The sequence below is a fragment of the Myotis daubentonii genome, chromosome 10 (genome assembly GCF_963259705.1).
Source record: "Myotis daubentonii chromosome 10, mMyoDau2.1, whole genome shotgun sequence".
Taxonomy (NCBI): Eukaryota; Metazoa; Chordata; class Mammalia; order Chiroptera; family Vespertilionidae; genus Myotis; species Myotis daubentonii.
Genome location: NC_081849.1, coordinates 21,959,377 through 21,981,909, shown reverse-complemented (window position 1 = coordinate 21,981,909; position 22,533 = coordinate 21,959,377). Strand labels below are relative to the sequence as shown.

Below are 22,533 nucleotides of genomic sequence, written 5' to 3'. Positions count from 1 at the left end.
TAAAATCAGTTATCCCCAAAGCGTTTGCTAGGCAGTACCCAGCATTCCAATGAAAGGGTACCCAATAACCTTACCCGTTCCAAAGTCTTTCACAATATCTCCTGATACCCCAACTAATAAATAAGAGAGGTGAGAGACTATATCCTAAGTTTAGTGCTTTACAGTGCAAAAATTTAAAAAGAAACAGAACTCGGTTGAAAAGTGGATTAAAAGAGGGTGCCTGGACACTACCATTATAACTGTGGTAAATGCTGAAATACAATCTTTACAAAATTTCAGCATTTATTTCCCATACTCATTCAAACACGTCTCTCTTATTCCCATGGAAAGCCTAAGTGTTTTTAGGTTTCTCTCTAGAAGGAAAGATGTATATCTCTGCACTTAGTTCTGGGGAGTTTCGATAGGAGAGCCTAACCAACAAGACTGGCCACACAGGACTCCTAAGTCTGGACAAACTATGAGCAAAAGACAATAAAGCAATGCACCCTAAGGAGAACCAAACTCCGTGACACAATCTGTGTCTCCTTAACACTCATCTGTTTTTCAGAGGGAGAGGGGGAAAGGGACATGGGAGGAAAAGGGCTCGGGGAGGGGAGGGGACAGGTGGTGGGAAGATGAGGCGGGGGGGTGGGGGGTGGAGAAGGGAGAGGCTGAAAGAAAGGAAAAGGAGACATAAATAAAAGGAGGCTGGGAGACACTCTCACAGCAGCTGCCACTTGGGCACCACATGGCCTTGCACCAGAGGGCTGCAGTGCACGTTTCTGTGCTATGAGAATACAAGTCAGTGAGCTGCACATGCACACTGCAGTCCAGGAACCTTTGGCTGGGGGTAGAGGAAGAACAAAACAGAGAAAGAAATACCTCCCCCTAAATTGCCAAAAACGAGCTGCTGACTGCAGGAGAGATGCAAGGAAACCACCCTGGGAACCCACCACTAGCACTAACCCTGGCCCCCTCGCAAGGCGCCATCATATTCATGGAGCACATGATGCCTGCTCCAGAGAGCAAGGCCAGCAGACAGGGATGGGCTCTCACAGGGTTTCTGTGGGATTTCCCCAGGGCAGCAAATGCAAAGCCCCATCATGGGTCCAGAGGCTATGGTGTGAATGGAGCTCTAGAGCTAGGCAACCCTTCCAGGTCACAGAAAGCCACCAGGCAGAACCACAGGGGTTGACTTGGTGTGTTTAGCACAAAGGGGGCATTTAAATGTGATTTTAGGCTAAGGGAGAGCAAGAGACTGAAGTGCCATTAAATCAAACAAAACAACAATAAATAAATAAACAAGGATAATTTATGATATCCAGTTACTAAGGATTACAAAGAACTAGCTAAAAGGCTCTTTAGAATGATCCTATATAATAAAAGGCTAATATGCAAATGGAATGACCAGTTGCTATGATACACACTGACAACCAGGGGGCAGATGCTCAATGCAGGAGCTGCCCCCTGGTGGTCAGTGCGCTCCCACAGTGGGAACACCATTCAGCCATAAGCCTTGAGCCTGGCTCACAGCTGGCAAACGCAGTGGTGGTGGAGGGAGCCTCTCCCACCTCCGCGGCAGTGCTAAAAATGTCCAACAGATGGCTTAGGCCCGCTGCTAAGCCACCAGTCGGACATCCCCCAAGGGCTCCCGGACTGCAAAAGGGTACAGGCCAGGCTGAGGGACCCCCCTCCCCACTGAGTGCAAGAATTTCATACTGGGCCTCTAGTATGAAAATAAGAAGACAACCTAGCCAAGTGGGCCAGAAGACACAAAAAGGGGACTGCAACTGAACACAGACCTAACTTATAAAGCCACTGGGTGATTGTGCTGCTGCTTTTACACTTTCTTCGCACTTACTGGGCAAACCACTTTTTACCTCTCTGTAGCCAAAAATAATATTTTTAAACTCTTCCATTGAGGGCCAGAACAATAACTTCTGTACAGGTCCCCAAGCCTCTTGTAGAAAGGACTGCTTCAAATACCCTGAGAAAAGAGGATGGTGCTATTCTAGCTCAAGAAGGCACTGAAAAACCAGGAACTGAAGGAAGAGATCAGGAGGAGATGCTAGAGAAAATCCTACCTATTTATTTACTTGTTTATTTTAAAGGAACACTTCCACCCTTTCTATTTGCAAATTCGAGTCCAACTGATCAATTCTGTAAGTCTCCATTTCATGATGTGATGGAGTAAATGGTACCCATAAATCTGAGCCCTCACCCCCAGCGCTACCTAGGTTATGGTTTAAGCACATTCTTAATAATACTATGTATCTCCAATAAAATCAGTCATGGATAGAGGTTACAAACAAGTTAGGTAACATGAGCAAAGAAAGCAATACAAAACAAAACAAAGACACTGGAACTTAGTGAAGGCAAGGAAGAAGAGCAGAAGAGACAACAGTGAAATGAGCAGACAAGTTGTCAGGAGAAGTACGGGCCCATTCTGGGACTGAGAAATATGACTGGAGAGGACAGGATCCTGGTCTGGCTCTAACTTCTTGTAGTGCCGTGAACAAACAAACAAACATCCTAACTCCTCGTGCACCAGCGAGAAGAACAGACATAGCAGGGAATGGAGGAACGTGAAATAGACACCATGACTCACCCAGCAGTGCTCACACACAACGGAAGAGAAGTGCAGGGCCGCACAGGAGGAAATCGGGTGTGCTGGCTGCAACCTGAGGAGTGGGAGCTCTTACCTCAGAACTGTAATTGATTTGTCTGATTTACCAGAACAACAGTAAGCCACGCACCAACCCATTTTATTGTCTGTTTTACACTCTATATCTGCAGGAAATTGTATTTATTACAGAGCAGGATACAGCAAAAACAATGATAAATCCAAGATAAGCAACAGCCTTATATTCCACCGACATGCACATTCCAAATTTTTGTATGCTGGTGAAGGGAGTGGAGACAGGATCAGGGAAAAACAGAACCCACTAATAATGAACCTGTGGGTGTCTGACATGAACCAGTCACCACAGAACCATTCTCCAAACCTTATCAGATGCCCTGCCAAATGGGTCAAATTCTTAGTTGGCTTCACATTTCCAGGAATAACATGGCCTGAAGGAAACCGGACGGACAACTAAGAAAGGAAGCAATGACCAGGACTTGTAACACCTCACTTCCTTCACCTTGAAAAATTAGAACTAAAGGAAAATAGTAACTTCTTTAGGATTCAAATGACTAAGTTGGCACTATGTTTTCCCTTAGTGAAAACAGGTGCCAAAGATGCAGAAGAGCCAAGTTTAAAAAAGCCCTAGCCAAAAGGTAGGGTTCATTCAGCTGGCATTACACAGACGCTACATACCTTACGGAAAAACACCCATTTACATTAGTGTCAAAAACCGTCTGTACTAACAGACAAACAGAAAACAAAACCACACGCTGGGAGCCATTGTAACGTTTTTGAAAAGTCACAAAACTGTACTGAGCTCTCAGTATGGAAAGGGACAAAACAGGCACACCTGGGACAGCAGAACCCAAAGTCAGAAGGCACACTCGGCAGCCAAATGGCCCCGTCCAGCCCAGGGAAAGCTGATGAATGACATGACGAGCCGGCCTGTTTCCTTGCGCAGAGGCCAGGTCTCACTTGCCAAAACAGGCAGTCATCCTCTCACTCCTGTGCTTGGATGGCTGCCATAGGAAGCCAGCCAGGGAGGTCTTGCACTTGGCTAAGTTCTTACGAGGCATTTTAATGCACTCTGACCCTTATCCAGTAAAATCATTTTTAAAAATGCAAGAGAAGAGAGGCTCCGGTCTGGCCAGGTAGCTCAGTTGACTGGCGCATAGAGGCGTTCAAACAAGTCAGGGCCAATGCAAGAGTCAACCAATGAATGCATGAATAAGTGGAACAATAGGTCAATCTCTCTCTCAACCTCTCAATCAATACATACATTTTAAAATAGGCAAGAGAACAGATATGGACAATAAGGTAGAAACTAAACTCTAAAAGCTGGAAACCACTAAAATTAGAACATTACTTGTTGTCTCACAAACATGATAATCTCTTCTATACAGCACATTTCAGGAGCTTATATACAGGGTGGGGCAAAAGTAGGTTTATAGTTGTATCCATGCACTGGAAACAGAGTTAATTCTTGTATTATTATTTACTTACCAATTATTGTATGTGAAAGTGGACACCTACTTTGCCCCACACTGTGTGTCTCCACTTGTCCCCACGGATGTGCATTGGGGTGGGGAGAGGTAGTATACAAATACCAGTTCATAGTCAATTATTTTGGCAGCAAAATGCATGTATACTGTCAGTTTAACAAAAACTTCCATTTACCATAACCTGTAACTAAGATGGGGGTCATGAAGGGGAAAGAATAACACAGTTAAAAGTTACAAAAAGATTGAGAAACTTCTATGAAGCCCTTATATGTGTGTACGCCAAGGCCTTTACTCTAGATGTTTCTTCATCTAACTGTAAACTATTTGCCTGCCTGACCCCCATATGCCTACCTGCTCCTCAGACAGTAGCATCTAGCATACCCAGCATGCTACAGGAAGCTGAAACCCATGCCTCTCACTTCACCGGCACCAGGGCACCGAACACACATACACTCAACATGACGCTGTGACGGAAAGAAGGGAAGGTTGGAACGGGAAGAGAAAGCTCCTCTGTTTTAGTGGGCACCAAAAACAAAGAAAAAGAAAAGGACAGGAAACCTTCAATCTGAGCTGAACAACAGTGGTAAGATAGACAAGGTCATTCTGACATGTATTTAAATGAAATAGCTTTTCACTTTCACTTTCCCACTTGCTCAAGTTTTTCTCTTTTATGTGGTAACTGAGATATACTTAATTGGAATTTTTTTTAAAATAACATAAAAGCAAACTAAACCTTCAATATCCAGACAGAAAGGAGAATAAAGACATACATGAAACTGAGCTACAGATGGGGGAAGAGGGTCAACAAACAAAACCCAAGGAAGAATATGAAGACAAGTTTCCTAAGATCCTGAAAACAGGTGCAAAAAGATGCAGAAGAGCCAAGTTTGCTACCAAAAACAAACAGACAGACAGACAAACAAACATAAGAAAACACCAAAACACACTAAAGCAGGAGGCAGCATAGATTCACAATGAACTCCACAGGCCCAAAGAGAGCACTTCCCGCCCCCTAGGTTTCAATCAGCCTCTAGAAGACCTAGAGTGTGAGCCTGCATACGCTTTTGACTGGGCATATTTGGCCCTAATGTAGATCACCATTGTGCTTCCCCAGATAGGTATTTATAACTCTCCCCATTCCCTGTAGTTGAACAACCAAAAAATTATCCTTTGATTACCCCCAACATCTTCACCAAAAGGATGATATTAAGGAAAATATTGAGAATGATATTAAGGAAAATACTGTTAAGAATGCCATAGCAGGTACATATAGAATATATATAAACGGTAACTCAGCAAGGTAAGCCACAGAGAAAACAGGGCTGATAGCATCACACTGTTAACAATGAACAGATACAACTTAGTCACCTGTGGCGCTAAGGCCATTAGCAACAGGTTTGTGGGACTCTCGACTATGAAGAGTGCACATCAATGTACCTCACTCATTAAAGAGAGATACAACTTGTTGACAGAAGTCCAATTACTGTAGGCAACAGTGTTTAGTCTGTAATCTGCAGTGACTGGCTACAGAGAAAGAAAAGCTCAACAGAACTGCAGTGCCTAATAGGAACAGGGTACCACTCCATCTAGGTAAGGGTGACCTGGACAGACAGACACATTCAGGATATGCCATCACAAGGAACAAAAGGCAAAGCCTCAGCTAGACTTGGTCAGAAAACAGAACCAGAAGATAACAGATTCTAATTCACCACTGCTGTGGGCTAGGCTGAGCTCTAGCAGCTTTTGTTTATAGTTGCTTTTGCTTCTTGGTGCCCAAGGCAAGCTTCCTGAGTGCCCAAGCTAAGATTTACTAGCCCTTCTTCTGTTTCCACCCTTGGGCGATATGGTCCTCCCTACACATGACCTGAATCCCTTTTAAGCATCAGTGACTATGGAAGCTGGAATGGATGGTGTGACCTTGGAACTGAGGATGAATTGATGAACCAACAGGCCTTCCCTAGGCAGTTGGTCAAAATCAACACCTCAACTGCTCTCTATCCCCCTTGGTTGGTTTCATTTCTCTTTAGAGGAGTTGCCACTCCCTGACTTTGCTATTGTCTACCTTTCCCATGTGCATGTAGGGACTTGATCAGTTTTGTTCACTATTATATTCTCAGTGCCTAGACCAGTGCTAGGCACAGCAGGCACTGAAATACCTGCTAAATAAATGAATAAACCCTCTCAACTAACAAAGGTATTTATTTAGCCAAGAGATCCTAATAGTGCAAGGATAGGGTCCTAATCACCGACCACTCATTTGGACACAGCCTTAAAAGTATCTCGTGTTCTATTCTTCTACAGCATCTACATCCATTAGCTCAAAGGATGCTCACACATTTCTCCCCCTTAGAGGCAACCCTAGAAAAAAGAAGTCATGAGGAAATGTCAATGCCTAAACTTGTCCTAAAACCTATACTTGACCTTTTCCCACTAAGATTTCCTAGTCATAGTGAGAATTAAACAGGGGTTTTTAAAAGAGGTAATTTTATTTTAATACAACTGGAAAGAAATACCTTCTAAGTCATAATAATTAAAAAATGAAAAAGCAACACAGTAATAGCTCAGGTGATAAGATAGGAGGTTAAATTTAAATCCTAGTTGGAATTCTGCTTTTCTCAGAATCCTATCTAATAAAAGAGTAATATGCAAATTAACCGTCACCCCTCACTCCATCACAAAGATGGTGGTGGCCACGGAGCTGGAGCGAGCAGGAGGCTTGAGTTGTCCCAGCGATGGGGGAAGCCAAGCTTCCCACCTGTCCTGCCGGCCCTGAGTTCCACTCAAGGCTATAAAGTTTCAATTATAGAAGATAAATAAATCCCAGATACCTGCTTCCAGCCTGCCTGGCCTCCGCTTAAGGAGGGGCTGGGAACCAGAGGCAACCCAGGCTTCCAGCCGGACCAAGGCAACAAAGTTTCAATTATAAAAGATAAATAAATGCCAGATACCTGCTTCCAGCCCGCGGCATGGCCAGCCTGAAAACAGCCCTCAGCCCCTCACCCAGGCTGGCCACACTCCCATGGGGTGAGGGTCCCCACTGGGGGGCTTGACCAGCCTGCAAACAGCCATCAGCCCCTCACCCAGACTAGCCAGGCATCCCAGTAGGGACCCCAACCCTGAAGGGAGTGTGGCCAGCCTGAAAACAACCCTCAGCCCCTCTGTTTGAAGGCTGGAGTGTGGCTATTTGCAGGCTGGCCATACCCCCATGGGGTGAGGGTCCCCACTGGGGGGCTTGACCAGCCTGAAAACAGCCATCAGCCCCTCACCCAGGCTGGCCAGGCACCCCAGCGGGACCCCCACCATGATCTGGGACACCCTTCAGGGCAAACCAGCTGGCCCCCACCCATGCAGCTGGCCTTTATCCTATATAATAAAAGGGTAATATGCAAATTGACCCTAACAGCAGAAAGACTGGGAATGACTGGTCACTATGACACACACTGACCACCATGGGGCAGATGCTCAATGCAGGACGTGCCCCCTGGTGGTCAGTACACTCCCACAGGGGGAGCTCTGCTCAGCCACAGGCCAGGCTGACGACTGCCAGCACAGCGGTGGTGGCAGGAGCTTCTCCCGCCTCCTCAGCAGCACTAAGGATGTCCAACTACAGCTTAGACCTGCTTCCCGCTGGTAAGTGGACACCCCCCGAGGGCTCCCAGGCTGCCACAGTGATGTCTGACTGCCAGCGTAGGCCCAATCCCCCCGGGGAGCGGGCCTAAGCCAGCAGCTGGACATCCCCCGAGGGGTCCCAGACTGCGAGAGGGCACAGGCTGGGATAAGAGACCCCCGCCTCCCCACCCCCCAGAGTGCACAAATTTTTGTGCACCAGGCCTCTAGTATAAAACAGAATCTCTATAGATGCATAGGTAGCTGCCCTGGAAAACTTCACATTCAGTGTCTGAAAACAAATAAGCTACAGAAAACACAGAGCTGAAGTCCTTTGGTGAATCAGCAGCCAAGCTCTTGGCACCTCTGAGCCACACAGCTCTATTCAGGGACACAACTCACCCCAGATATGTCTGCGACACGGTGGATAGGCACTTCCTTCTTGCTATGCAATCCTTTGCCATTCTTAATAGCTCTGTAGAAGAAAAAACCCAATTAAAATACAAATCACACTGGGAAGAGGAAGGAGAGTGGGAAAATGCTGGTGAGAAGAGAGGTTGTTCAAATGGAGGGGTCTATTACTCACTACACAAGTCACACTGCACACGGCTGAGTAGCCAGTGTCTGCAAGAGAACTTGGAAGAGGGAAATATAAGCCTGCTCTTCTAAACCCACTTATCAGTACTTGGCTGCTAGTTTCAGCTAATGGTGTGTCTGGTAATCAGAGAGCTCCCGGAACTCGTTTCCAAATTAGAGGCATTGTTCCAGACACAAAAGAAGAATAGTTGGAAGAGTAGACTCCTAAGAAACACAAGTAATAATGTTTCTTTCTGTGTTTAATCACATGAAACATTTAAAATGCAAAATATGTAGCTAGTGTTCCAATTCTAATGGAAATAAGGTCCTCCCAAGTAAAAAGATAAGTTGCTCTGATTGAAGCAATATTGTATGGAAAAGCCATTTAATGGTAGAGAAGTGGTTAGCAATGGCTACATAACTGACATGAAGCCTCGTTTTTCATCAGTCTCAGGTTGGAGTGACAGCAGCTTTAGCAGGGGGCTCTGGGACTCTGCCACATCTGACTCCTGGTTGGTTTGCTCCAATCTCCCACCTTTCATCCCCTAACCCCTTGAATGGTAACAGGGACTGAAGCCTAAGCATCCCTGGGTACGATCACTGAAGTCACACAATGAAGGGCTGGTGAATAAAAGCTGGTGCGTAAATCACTAAGTCACTGCACTAATAGGTCAGACCTTCCTGTGTTCTACCAGTCTGCAGACCAAGCAGGGAACATTCCTGAGTTTAGAGTAGGGGTCCTCAAACTTTTTAAACAGGGGGCCAGTTCACTGTCCCTCAGACCGTTGGAGGGCCGGAGTATAGTTTAAAAAACAAACTATGAACAAATTCCTATGCACACTGCACATATCTTATTTTGAAGTAAAAAAACAAAACGGGAACAAATACAATATTTGTATTTGCATGTGGCCCACGGGCCGTAGTTTGAGGACCCCTGGCTTAGAGAATGAGGAACAGAGATTCAGGGGTGTGCCCATTCTGTGGATTAGCCTTTTTAGAGTTTCTGAATTCCAGAGAAAAGGAAAACTGTCCCGACTAGGGTCAAATATGTAAAACCCTCACACTAGTAACCACACTTCTACATTCTTCTCACCCAGACTCTCACGAAATGACCAGCAGGAGAGGACACTGCTCTGCAAGAGGTTCTTTTAGGCCCTGACTTTCTACATCAAATTCACAGAAACCAAATGAGGTGAATGTTGCTCGACGCAAGGTGGAACAGTCATATTTCTTACATACGTGGGCCATTACCATCCATCCCTCGCCCCTCCCTCCATCACAGGGGATCTGTCTCTGACTCAACTGATTCAAATGCCTTCCGGTCAGAAACAACAAACAAATACTTTCCTTACTACCTAGTTTTCATTCCATGATGAGGTTAAGATATGAAAGCACAGTGTTAACAAGAAAAAAAAAATCACACACTCCCTCTGATCTGAACTGCTAACTGAAAGAAAGCATGTCACAGTTCCTTGAGTACCATGGCTCCCTCCTGAACTTGAAGCAAGGGCTTCTTCAGCTTTAGAAACTGCAAATAGGTCAGATTCTTCCTTTTACAATGTAGTCCAAGGATTGATCATTCAGGGAGCCTGTTAATATCACGGACCAGGGCTGGTTCTCAAGGTCTGTCCCAGGCCTTTGGTTTATAAACTGGGATTTATAAACTCACGGGAGAGGACTAGAGGATGGTTTATATGGGAAACCACTGGCTGGAAGCCAACAACAGAGCTAACTCATCCTCTGCCACCAACAGGCTCCCCCTCTCCCCATTCTGCTACCTTAACCTTCAGGGCGAGGCCTGCTAAGTTGTCTGCAGGTCCTCTGGGGGCACAAAATGCCTACAGCCTTATCTCCTTCCAACAACAGGGACAACGGAAACAAATGGACCTGCGCTGTAAACAGACAGCTCATGTGAGAGCACTGCTGAACCCGTGGCCTTTCCTGGGGGCTGGAAAGCATTTTGTACAGTCTGAGAGAAAAGAACTGGGCCTGAGCAGTAAGTTAGAAAACAGAGGTTCGAGGCAAAGGATTCTTTCTGTGACCCAAAGTAGCTCTGCTCTGTGCCATAGCAGAAATCCAGGACCTAACCAAGATTAAGCATGCCACCCAAGGGAAAAAATAATACCCCAAGCAAAAAACACATGGATAATAATGTGCATAAGACGTTTAAACACAAACAAATCAGAATTCTTTAAAATTAATTATTAAAAAGAAACTTTATGCTCTACCTTGTTCCTAAAAAGGATATTATCATACTCTTATTTACATTCAGGCATTAATTTGGGAAAAACCTTCAAAAACTTAATTTTTTCATACTTATGACTGCTAAATTAGATCAATTTCAAGTACATTCAAGAGGCAGCAAGAAAAGTAGTACTATAACATCATATACAACCCAGCCATGGCTCAGTGGTTAAGCGTTGACCTATGAACCAGGAGGTGATGGTTTGATTCCCAGTTAGGGCACATGCCTGGGTTGCAGGTTGCGGGCTTGATCCCCAGTGGGGGACATGCAGGAAGCAGCCAATCAGTGATTCTCTCTCATAGATGTTTCTATCTCTCTCTCCCTCGCCCTTCTTCTCCCTTTTATGAGATCAATAAAAATATATTTTAAAAAAGTAACATCACATAGAAACTGAGAAACAGTTCTCACTGCTGTTAACAAACTAGAGGCCACACTGAGAGTTAATAATTCGTAAATACTAAATACAAATAATGCCCACCAACAGTGTGAGTGATACACTGGACTCAGGCTGCCAACGAGAGGGCTCAGAGAAATGAGCTACATGGTTATGTAATTCTGCTTGGGTCTCCTTCCCTGTGCCGGGGTTGCCTTGGTTCTTGTCCCCATACTGCTGCAGAAATGAGCTGGTGAGCCATCCATAAAACCACCCTCAGCCTGACACAAGCCTAATAATGCCACAGCAGGAGAGTAACGGAGAAGGGCCCAGTGTCGGGTCTCAAAGAGGAAAGGAGCAAACACCAAGAGTGGCAGGCCTGCCACAGTCTTTCCCAAGGGAACATAATATACATCTCTGTTGCAGGACTATAAGGCTAAAGGACAGGCTCCCCTAACAGCTGGCTAGATGGTAAATAAAGTCAAGACCCGCGCGTCTTACATAACCTAATTTCTTTGGGATGGGTTTGGGGAGCTCTGTCTTTGAAACATAGGAGGGGAGTCAGCTAGCAGGTTTGCTTCCACTGAAACTTGCTCCACAGAGCAAACACCAACACCCCTCCCGCATTCCCTCTCCCCACAGGCTGCAACCACAGCTCAACATCCCTTTTCATTAGACAAGGAATGAAACTCCTGACTCCTAAACTTCTCCTGCTGCGTCTGCTTAATAGCTGCTTTCTCACAAAGGCAGGCTGTGCTCAGGCCAGCCAGGAGAAAGGAAGCAGTGGGGCAGAGCACAGCTTGCTCCTCGCAGAACCTTAGTCTCCAAGAAGCAGCAGCGTGCAAAGATGGCGAAGACCAGCGATGTCGACAATGGAGAGAAATCATCACCAGCCAGGAAAGCTGAGTATACATCCACATTCATGCAAAGGGGTAAAGGTCAGAAGAGAAATAAAAACTCAGCTTTCTAGGTTGCTTCTAGAAGCTACAGTGTGGGAGCAGAATCCCATTCCAATCATTAGAAACACTCCTCTTCCTTTAAACAGCCAAGTTTAAAATTCTCACACAAGATGCTCCTGCTTCCCCAATAGAAGATAAAACCATCAACTGTTAAAACAAGATTACCCCCACTGACTGAGCACAACAGGATTAGAATCTCAGCACATTTTATGCAATGACAGAGTTTGCTCTTAGGATCTGGGGTCCCTTACTCAGACAGAAAAACCTACAGACCAAGACCAGCCCTCTCCAAGGCACCATTGACACTAACAATTTGTAAGATCACAAAGAAAGTCAAAGACTCTGTGGTTAGATGCAACCTAACACCAACCGTAAAAGAGCTGTCACATTCGGAATTACTAACCTGGGGACATAAGTGAGCTGCACATTTAGCTGAAGTATCTACAAACTACCCTAAAATGGTAGAAGTATAGATCTGAATTTTTCTGGGGAATAGGAGCTTCCAACAGTTTCACAAAAAGAAATGCTTTCATATATAAAATCTATTTAAAGAAAATAAAGTGGTGGGGAGCAGAACGGCCTACAACAGAGACGTGGCAGGGAAACGATGTGGCAAGGGAAGCTGTAGAGCTGAAAGATAAAAGGAGATCCTGAATTCTTAAACTTCCCTTAAACAATGCTTTCTTGGTAACTAGGAACCAAAATGTCCCATAATTCTGCTTCTGCTTCATCCACCATCCGATACTTCCTTCCTAGATGTACGCACGTGGCCCTTTGGTCACCTATTAGGCCAGGCCTTCACCCATTTATTCCAAGATAGTAATACTTCAACTAAATTCACTCAGTTCCTTTTGATACTGCATACTACTTTGATCTGGCATTGTGTTCCACGGTTGCATGGCTTCTCACAAAAATCTGTTTCATCATTTTGCTCCCTACTTCTACCCAAAACAAAGACCACCAGCCTGTGACATCAAGGGGAAATTAAAATGCTTAGCTTACTTGGGCCTCTACCATGCAGCCCCAGTTTATATCTTCACATGGTTTCTACATTACTCCTTCTAATACAATTAGGCCCATTTTCTCTAGGTCTCTACACAAAAGTTATTCATTATGTGTGCTCTCCCAGGTCCAAAGTATAGAATAAAAAGCGTTATAACTTAGAGCTGTAGGAACACAATTATCACATCAGGAATTCTTAACCTCGGGTCCTAGGAAAGCTGCAGTTTATATGCTGGGAGTAATTACAGATGACTTTGAAATGGTAGTGGAATTATACAAATATACATATGGGGGGGGGGGGAACAGGCTCAGTTCAGCAGGTAATTATAAACTGCAATATATTGCTTTCAAAGTACATCATGTGTTCATCTTTATTTCCACAGCTGGAATTCAGGCCTTTTGAGGGTTAGGATTCTGTCCTTGATGTTTGTTACTGTATTTAACACAGAGCTATGTTCAAATAGTTATATAAACCCAGTACCATCTAGTTCAATTATTGTGTGTCTAGCAAAGCTGAACAAATGACTGGTGACTGACTAATGCAGAATGCTGAGAATATTTCAAACTGGAGACATGGATAATGCCAAAGTGACTGCAGGCTAAAGAGTGAGGTGCCTGGCTCTCCTACATACATTCAGGGCATGCTCCCATTCTTAGGCATATTGTTCTTACTACTTGGAATGGTACAGGGCAGAAGAGCTTAGAGCCTGGCCTCTGAGCAGAAGCAGAAGTGCACCAAGAACCAAGGCATCACATTCCCCTCAGCAAGTGTAGCAACAATCTGAATGGCAGTGAGTCGGAGCAGAGCTCTGACCACCATAAACAATAAACAGTAAACCAGAACAAAGTGGCAGGATTGCATGAAACTCCTAACTAGATAATACAGGAAAGGCTGAAAAGCAGAACCAGGAGTGAGTAACTTCTAAAGTACCTCTCACTGTGTTTCAGGTCACATTGATGAATACAGTGTTTCAGCTTGAACCAAATACAGGTATCAGTGAAACATAACAGCAATAAACAATTCCTTTAGCCTCTCTCCTGGTTCCTTGGAGGAAGCAGCAGGGTCCTGACACTCAGAAAATAAGATACAGAGCAGGCACAGGTGCAGAATGGTACGGTGGGGGCACTAAGATTATGCGGCTATATTTTCAACACAATCAGAATTACTGATAAGAAAGACAGAAAAGATGGAGCAAATGCAGACTGGAAATGAGGAAATTGAGTCCTGCAGTCAAGGAGAAGTGGGAAGACTAGTGACTCCGTAGGTATTACAAGGCGGTGGAGCAAATAACAAAGAACTCTAGGCCAACATTTCATCTAAAATAATATAAGGAGAAATGAAGACACATGCTATTGTGCCAGGCATGACAACTGACCTGAAGTGCTTAGTGAGAGAGAGGAGGAAAAACTGAGCCCTGCACAAAGAACCACCAGAGAAAAGGCATCCCAGTGCTAAATTGATGGGAAATACAAGCAAATGAATTCTATGGCCCCATTAGGACCACAGGACTATTAGTTCTGGTGGAAATGGTTGATAACAGTCTAAAGTCTGCTTGAGAGGACAAGGCCTCAGAAAGGTGAGATCAGATGCAAGGACCGCTTAAAACTGCCTCAATGACACTGGTTTCATAATTTTTCATGTCTTGATAACAAAGGCAATAGATGGTCATCAGAAAAAAGATTGGTGTAACAATAATTCATTCTAAGACAAAAGCATCATTACCATAATTTTTAAGTGCTTATATACACACTAGGGGCCGGGTGCACGAAGATTCGTGGGGGCAAGGGGGGGGTGTCACTCAGCCCAACCAGCACCCTCTTCAATCTGGGAGCCCTCAGGAGAGCCTTCTCCAATCTGGGAGTTTCTGTCTGTCTTTGCAATCATGTGAGCGAATGGTCTGAGACCCCAACTCAGTTTGGTTTTGTGCTCACAGAATAGTAGAGGTCTTTTTTTTTCATTGCTCCATTGGTGGAGATTTTCTAGAAGTTTTAGGATATCTTCCCTTTAATTTTTCCTTGACACTGACTTTACTTATGTCTTTCACCTTTGCTCTCCTTCCATCCCCCACCTGCAAAAGTAACTTGCCCCAGGCTCACTTTGCTCTAGTGTCTAGGACTGTGGTTCTCAACATTCCTAATGCCGCGACCCTTTAATACAGTTCCTCATGTTGTTGTGACCCCCAATTTCATTGTTACAAATTGAACATAATTAAAGCATAGTGATTAATCACAAAAACAATATGTAATTATATATGTGTTTTCCAATGGTCTTAGGTGACCCCTGTGAAAGGGTCATTCAACCCCCAAAGGGGTCGTGACCCACAGGTTGAGAACCGCGGGTCTAGGAGATCCCACAATGTGCCTGCCACTAGAACTACAATTCCCAGCATTCCTGGTGCTCCCCGCACTCTGGGCTTCCGCTTCTGGTCCAGGGGCTGCCACCAGAACTATGATTCCCAGAATTCCTGGTGCTCCCCGTGCACTTGGTTTTTTCACTGTCCCCCCCACCCCCGCCCCATCTGCTCAGCGCCTGTGCACATAGGCCCAGATTGGCCAGGGGTCATTCTTGGAACCCTGACTGCTCTGGACCTACAGGCTCAGAGCGGCCTGGGTCCCAAAGACACCCATCCCTGGGACCCACACTGCTTGGCGCCAGTACATGCGCAAGTGGCTGCCCTGCTCCCAGCCGCTTGGCGCCTGTGTATGCAAATTAACTCGCCGCCTTTGTTGGGTTAATTTGCATACTCACGCCTGATTGGCTGGCGGGGTTGTGAAGGTACAGTCAATTTGCATATTTCTCTTTTATTAGTGTGGATGCCCACCCACTCGCACTTCCCAAAAAAAGTGGGAGAAAATTTTGCAGTCTCTCCCCCAGCAAACAAAACTAAATGAACACTTCCCTATGTTAATTTTTTTACATTATTTTAATAGCTGCACATAAATCCATCATATGGATACAAGTTCCATAATTTACTCAACTGTTTATTGCTAGATATTTATGTGAATATAATACTCCTAGTATTATAAATAATGCCATGAGGAATAACTTTTAAATAAACTGTTGGGTGCCTCACTAATTACCCCTTAGGATAAATTCTCTGAAGTCCAAGTACTGTGTCACAGGACAGCAAAGCACTATTGTTTTCCATTTCCAGACAGACAGAACACGCCTTGCCTCATGGATTCCATTTGTGGATAACTCTTTAATTTAGGTGCTCCTTCCTCATGCCACTCAGATATCTACTTACATTTCCACTCTTACGCAATTATATTTGCAATTTTTCACTTGCTCCTTCAAATCCCCATTAGACTATGTGTGTTTTTTTGTTTTTTTTTGTTTTTTTATCACAATGCACCTGGTAATGTATTTGTTACTGTAACAGAGAAAATGTTAATGCCTCTTTTTTACTGAGCGAAAAGCAGCAGGCTGTTTGGTTGGAAAATGGTTTTCCCAATGTGCGCTACATTTACTGGGACCTGCTGGGAAAGATTCAATGCCATCCACCTGAGAGCTAGATCTCTGAACTTGATACAGACAGAGGCAAAATGAATGGGAAGTACTCCATCTCAACTTCTGGGCCCAGAGCTGCAGATGGGAGTTGGGGAAGCTTAGGATAAAACAGAAATGCAAGAAATGTAGATGCAAAAAATAATGCAATTCAAAGAAAGCTATGAAGCGGATTTCCCCTCCACCAGTAACTATAAAATTCTGTTCATGCATTGATGTATCAGTGATTAATTGTTCAAACTATAGTCCTCCTGAGAGATTTCCAAGGCTTTGAGTAAAGCAGGATAGTGGCATCTGTGATACTTAGCCTTCAGACCACTCGGCCACCTCACACTGCAGAATAGTAAAATCAAGCAAGCACAGCAACCCTCAAGCACTGGTAAAGGCTCCTCTAAAGGAATTGAAAAAAAGCCATGAATGCAGAGTATGAGGAAGGGGACAGAGACAAGAGTCAAAGGGAATAAAGAGCTATTTGACTAACTTGGTGGGAACAGGATGCTGTAACTACAGGGAAGGCAAATCCAAAGCCTGTCATTCCATGCCTTGCTCTCTATTACTTACAAACATGATTATAATTCACATTGCAATAAGATCATCAAGTTGTCACAGAAGGACACATATTTTGATTTGTTTCATGGTAGTCAGGAATTGTTTAGGGCATTGGTTCTCAGATTTCACGGTGTACCAGGATCACCTGAAGGATGTGTTAAAAGAGACTGCTGGGACTCAAGTCCAGAATTTCTGGTTCAGTAAGTCTGGGGTGGGGGGAGTTTTGAAGGAACCTTAGAATTCGCATTTCTAACAAGTTCCAGGTGCCATTAACATTGCTGGTCTGAGGACCATACTTTGAGAATGACTTGGTTTAGGGAGTCAAGTTATAAGACATTCCAAAGAGTCAATAGTCAAGTGTTATCACTCCATTGTTACAAATTATTTTGGATTAAAATTGTATTCCCAGTATGATCATCTTCAAATGTATTTTGAAATACACATTGAAACTTCAAATATTTAGGAGTTGTGTGAAAGAAGCAAGAGCCATTTAGCCAAGAGAACAGTGAGATGGAAGAGAATAGACAAACGGTTCTGGATAAATGATCACGGCTGACCTGGGATGGGATGGGATGGGATGGAATGGGATGGGATGGGATGGGATGGGATGGGATGGGATGGGGTGGAGGGAGGCTAGCAAACCCAATTATCTAGGATGGATATTCTAGAATGACTTCCTCCAAGCTAATATAACAAGTTCAGATTAATGACTACAGAAAAGAGTGGACAGAGATATCTGTTTCTTACTATGAATTCATTATTTGACCATGAGCTGACAGAACCACTCACAGCTTTGTATATAAAAAAGAAAAAAAACTAATAGGTTCCAACTTCATCCCAAACCCCTCACACTAGTCGTCAAGGTGAGTCTCACAGCTTGAGTTCTTTCAGCAGGAACTGGGGGTAGCACAGGAAGGGAAGGGTAACATGAAGAGTGAACAGATCCTCTGAATATCCTGAAGGAGAAAACTATTTGGAAATGGAGACATTATACAGCTCTCTAGAAGTGGCCATTTGTGCTGCCTTAAATGCAGATTGATTACTGCTATTTGGATGTTGAGTGCATCATCTTTTCTGAGGAAAGGGAAAAGCTCAATTTCCCCACATTCAGCTGTGTCGTCAAATCACTTCCCTACACCAGTTCTTTTAATGCATTTTCCTGTTATCACAGACTCTTGCAATAGCTTATCTACCCTACACCCCAACAACGAAGCCCCACACACTGACACGTGCTGCGTAACATTAGCAACTTCATGACCATGACACCTAACTGCAAATTCAAAATGTAGTGGGGTGTGCACTCCTGGGTTAAAGAAGAAGGGAAGCCGTCAGGATATTGACGAGAAAGAACAGCCCCCTTAGTTTGCACTGGCTTCCAACGTGCACTGGCATGATGCAATGCTACTGCAGAACAGGACAGAAGAACACTGGCCCAACTCCAGCTTTCCATGAAGCTTGGGCTAAAAATCCAACCATTCCCTGGAGGTAGAGGAATCTGCCATTATGCAGAGGAGAGAGAAAAACTTCAATCCAAGCTCTGTTTTTAACAGTATTCGGTAGGATCTGGTTTGAAACAATAATAAATTTCATTTGTTGAGGTCATTAGATTGAAAGTGAGAACTCTTGGATTATTTAAAGCTGTGTCATTGAACTATTGAAAAGATAAGAACAGAGGCTGGATAGAAGAGCTGAATTTCAGAGACGTGCTCTCATGGGAAAATTTAATAAAAGAGATGGAATAAAAAAGATGTACAGCAGGCAGTATTATTAACACAGAGGGAGAAAGAGGAGGGGCTCAGAAAACAGGTAAGAAAATAGAAGAAATAGGAAAAATAGCAATATCTAGAGGCACTATTGAAGTTATTTAATGCCTGTCTCTCTGAGATTGGGTGCTTTGCAAGGCTTGAGTCCATTACCTTTTTTTTCACCACTATTATCCCCAATGCCTGGGCCCCAGGATACACTCATGGAAATGAGAAGAAAGAAAAGAAAAAAATGCAAAGCCATCACATGCAAAATAAACTAGCCTTGCACAACTGCTCCCCATAGAGGAATGATTTGTTTTCTTGGAGAACTGGTTAACTCCTGTAATCTATACACGGTGATAGGATAGATTAGATCTAAAATTTTAAAACACACTCAAATTCAACACCAGTTTCCTCACTGGATTGGTATGCAGATGAAACTTACTTCTTATTAAGATATTTAACAAATCAGGACTGTCAAACCAGAAGTACCGAGCTCTTCCATTTTTCCATTTAAGTATCCTAAAGTCACAGTTTTTAACTTTGCAACAGAAAGTGCGGGTGGAAGAAAGTCTTCACATTACATTCAAAACCGATACTGTAAATGTCAGTTAGATTATAGATACCGAGAGGAAGGATTCTATCAAAAAGTGTTGTACTTTTAAAGCACAGGGTGTGTGTGTTTTTTCCACCTATTGAAATTTTGAGGGAAAAATTTCTATAAATCAGAAAAAATGGGAGCTGCTGTGGCTAAATAAAGAATGGGAGGCCAAGAGCACTTCTTTCCCAGTGGTACTGAAAGCACTTCAGTGCAAATGCAACACACAGTCACAAGTCACTGCTACAAAAGCATGGAAATTACATCACCACGGGAGATTCTTACTTACAACAATTTGATAAGACTTTAATCAAGGACTGGTGTTGATGGGGTTTGGAGATGCAGAAGTCAGCAAGGCAGGAGCACTAGTTGGTTTTTATTTTTTAAAGAAAGGGGGTGTTGCCCTAGCAGGTTTGGCTCAGTGGAGAGAGTGTCGGCCTGCAGACTGGGTCCTTGCTTCAATTCCGATCAAGGGCACATGCCTGGGTTTTGGACAAGATCCCCACTGGGGGGCTTGCAGGAGGCAGCCGATCAATGATTCTCTCTCATCATTGATGTTTCTCTCTCTCTCTCTCCATTCCTCTCTGAAATCAATAAAAATATATTTTCCCCCAAAAAAAGAAAAAAAGAAAGGAGGTGTTGCAAGATTTGATCAATCAGAAAACAGCCCCTGGAGGGCATAGGAAGAGAAGGAGCCACGGCAGAGCTGAGAGGGGCAGGCTCATGCTTGCTTCTCAAAGATGGAAGACAACATCACAGTTTTCTTAATCTGCAGTATGCTGGGCCAGAAATAGAAAATACATGAGACAGAGTCTAGCCTGCCCTTTTCTCTACTTAGGAGATAACCCTAGACTCATTATGCACATCCAGAATGAATGGAAATTCATTTAAATTGGCTCAGACACCAGACTGTTCAAAACAATTACTTTCCCACAGTCAAACCAGGGCATCATTTTCTGTTTTGAATATATATACACCGTATCTTAATATCGCAAAATCTTAGCATTAAGAGGTGCCTTAAAGAAAGAAAGCCCCAGCCTTGGGCAGCTTGGCTCAGTCATTAGAGCATCAGCCCGAGAAGGGTTCGATTCCTGGTCAAGGGCATGGACCTCGGTTACAGGTTCAAAACCTGTCCTGGTCAGGGCTCAAGTGTGAAGCAAACAATAGATGTGTCTCTCTCACGTCAATGTTTTTCTCTCTCTCTCCACTCCCACTCTCTCTTAAAAATAAATGGAAAAAATATCCTACTCCTCCGGTCAAGGTTACAAAAAAAAAGAAAGAAAGCCCTTGTCCTGGCTGGTGAGGCTCAGTTGGTCGGGCATCGTCGTGTGCATCAAAGGTTGCAGGTGTAATTCCTGGTCAGGGCACATGCCTGGGATGTGGGATCAATCCCCAGCAGGAGGTGTGCAAGAGGCAGCCAATAGGTGTTCCGCTCCCACACTGATGTTTCTTTCTCTCTCCCTCTCCCTCTCCCTTCCTCTCTCTCTAAATATCAATAATAAGTCTTAAAAATAAAATAAAGAAAGCCCCAACTTCTGAACTAACAGAAACATCTGGGTTTTGCTGCAATGGGTGGCAGAGGCTAACAGTCTCTAGGAGATCTTAAAGTATGACATTTTTAACACATTGTATGCGGGGAAACGTATTTATACGTTTTACGTTGACTGGTAGTAGAGCGCAGGACACGTATTAATACGTTTTTTATAGACTAGCGGTAGAATGAGGGTAATGTATAAATACGTTTATTTTTATACTTTTTTATAGCTCTAAAGGGATGCTAACATGCAGATATACGAATTCCAAAGGACAAAGTTTGGGTCTCTAACACATACAATGGTGAATTATGTATGCACTTCCAGGTATAATGGTAATCAATCTATTCAATTGCAAAAATGGCCTGCGCCACCTCCACCTGTTAGCGCGCGATAAAAACTACCTGCAAACAATGTGTTAAATACAGTTACTGGCAAAGAAGAATGCACACAGATAAAATATTCTCCAGCTATGGATGTCCCAGGAAAACAAGGCACACAGCCAGGCTTTGATCTAATTCCAAGCATCACCAGCTCATCTTCAGTGTCCATAACAAGCTCAACAAAAGCCAACTTGGAAGACCTCTGGAATACTAAGGAAATTCACATTCTAGCCTGTTTAAAATCATATGGCTGTGTTTTACCAAGTATACAGGACAGAGTACATAAACACCTTAGAAAATAAGAAGGGTCCCAATAATGACTCAGTAGTTTGGAAATCCCTCAGAAGAATATGGAGATACTCTGAAGGAGTCAAAAGCTTGCCTTCAGTTGAGACCACTCATCAAGACTAGAAATGCAGCAGGCCAGCCGACTGAGACATACTGTAATTAACCGAGAATTGGAAATGTTGGAAAATCAATGTGGAGAATGAAAAATTAGCATGGTGCAGAATAGAAATGATGTGTCACACCACCAAAGAAGCCCAAATGATGTCCCCAAAAAGAAGCAGCAAGATGAGGAGTATCACCACGAAATGTGCATCAGCTTCTCCTCAGTTCTTTCTATTAAAAATCTCAGAAGGACACACACTAGAGCTCTCAGAATCCTGGACAAAGTCAAGGGCTTTCAATGGAGCCCAGGAGAGTGCATACAAAAATGCCAAACCTTACCTTGCCAGAACACAGGTAATGAGGGAGGAGGTAGCTGATAATAGACAACTGAACTAGAAAAGAAGGTCTGCATGTTGCGATCTACGGGTTTATTTAGCCTTTAAACGAAAAAAGATGTGGCTTCCTCTAAACAGGCTAGAATGTGCATTTGAGGCATAATGAGGGTTTCCCAGAAGCAGACAGACATTTGTCTGAAGGAGCCTGGAAGGGTCAGCAAACTGAACAGAGCTGCGGAGGTGGTCTGAGCGTGTTTCTGGCAGGCAGGTGAATATGCCTGAAAGCAGCAGGCAAGCTAGAAATTGGTATTCTTCTTCCTCTTTGGTTTCACCTGGTCTCCCAATGGGTGCATAAGGCAAGCTCCCATCAGATGATCTGAGAAAAATTGGCAGATCACACCACCCCCCTCAGCAGAGGAAGCAGCAGCTGCAGAGCCCTGAGGAAGCTCATCAGCTCCTGGGCAGGCAGGTCCTTTGACTCGAGAAGTCAGACGAGTTAACAGGCTGCCCTTTCCCCATAGCGTACAATGTTTCTCTAAAAGGTCTAATGGCCAAGCAATGCTGTGGAAAGCAAAGTTAACAGAAGAGCTCTGTGCACCGTGCTGTTATCACTGGTGATAACCAG

At 44.0% G+C, this 22,533-nt stretch overlaps 1 protein-coding gene across 1 annotated transcript in view; it reads right to left on the bottom strand.

Annotated features, from left to right (window-relative positions):
• The window catches only part of SND1 (staphylococcal nuclease and tudor domain containing 1), a 457,273-nt gene that overhangs the window by 187,646 nt on the left and 247,094 nt on the right, over window positions 1-22,533 (bottom strand). Inside the window, exon 14 of the mRNA XM_059711713.1 lies at window positions 8,116-8,188. Within this exon, the coding sequence (XP_059567696.1) occupies window positions 8,116-8,188 (73 nt within the window). The remainder of the gene's footprint in view (window positions 1-8,115; window positions 8,189-22,533) is intronic.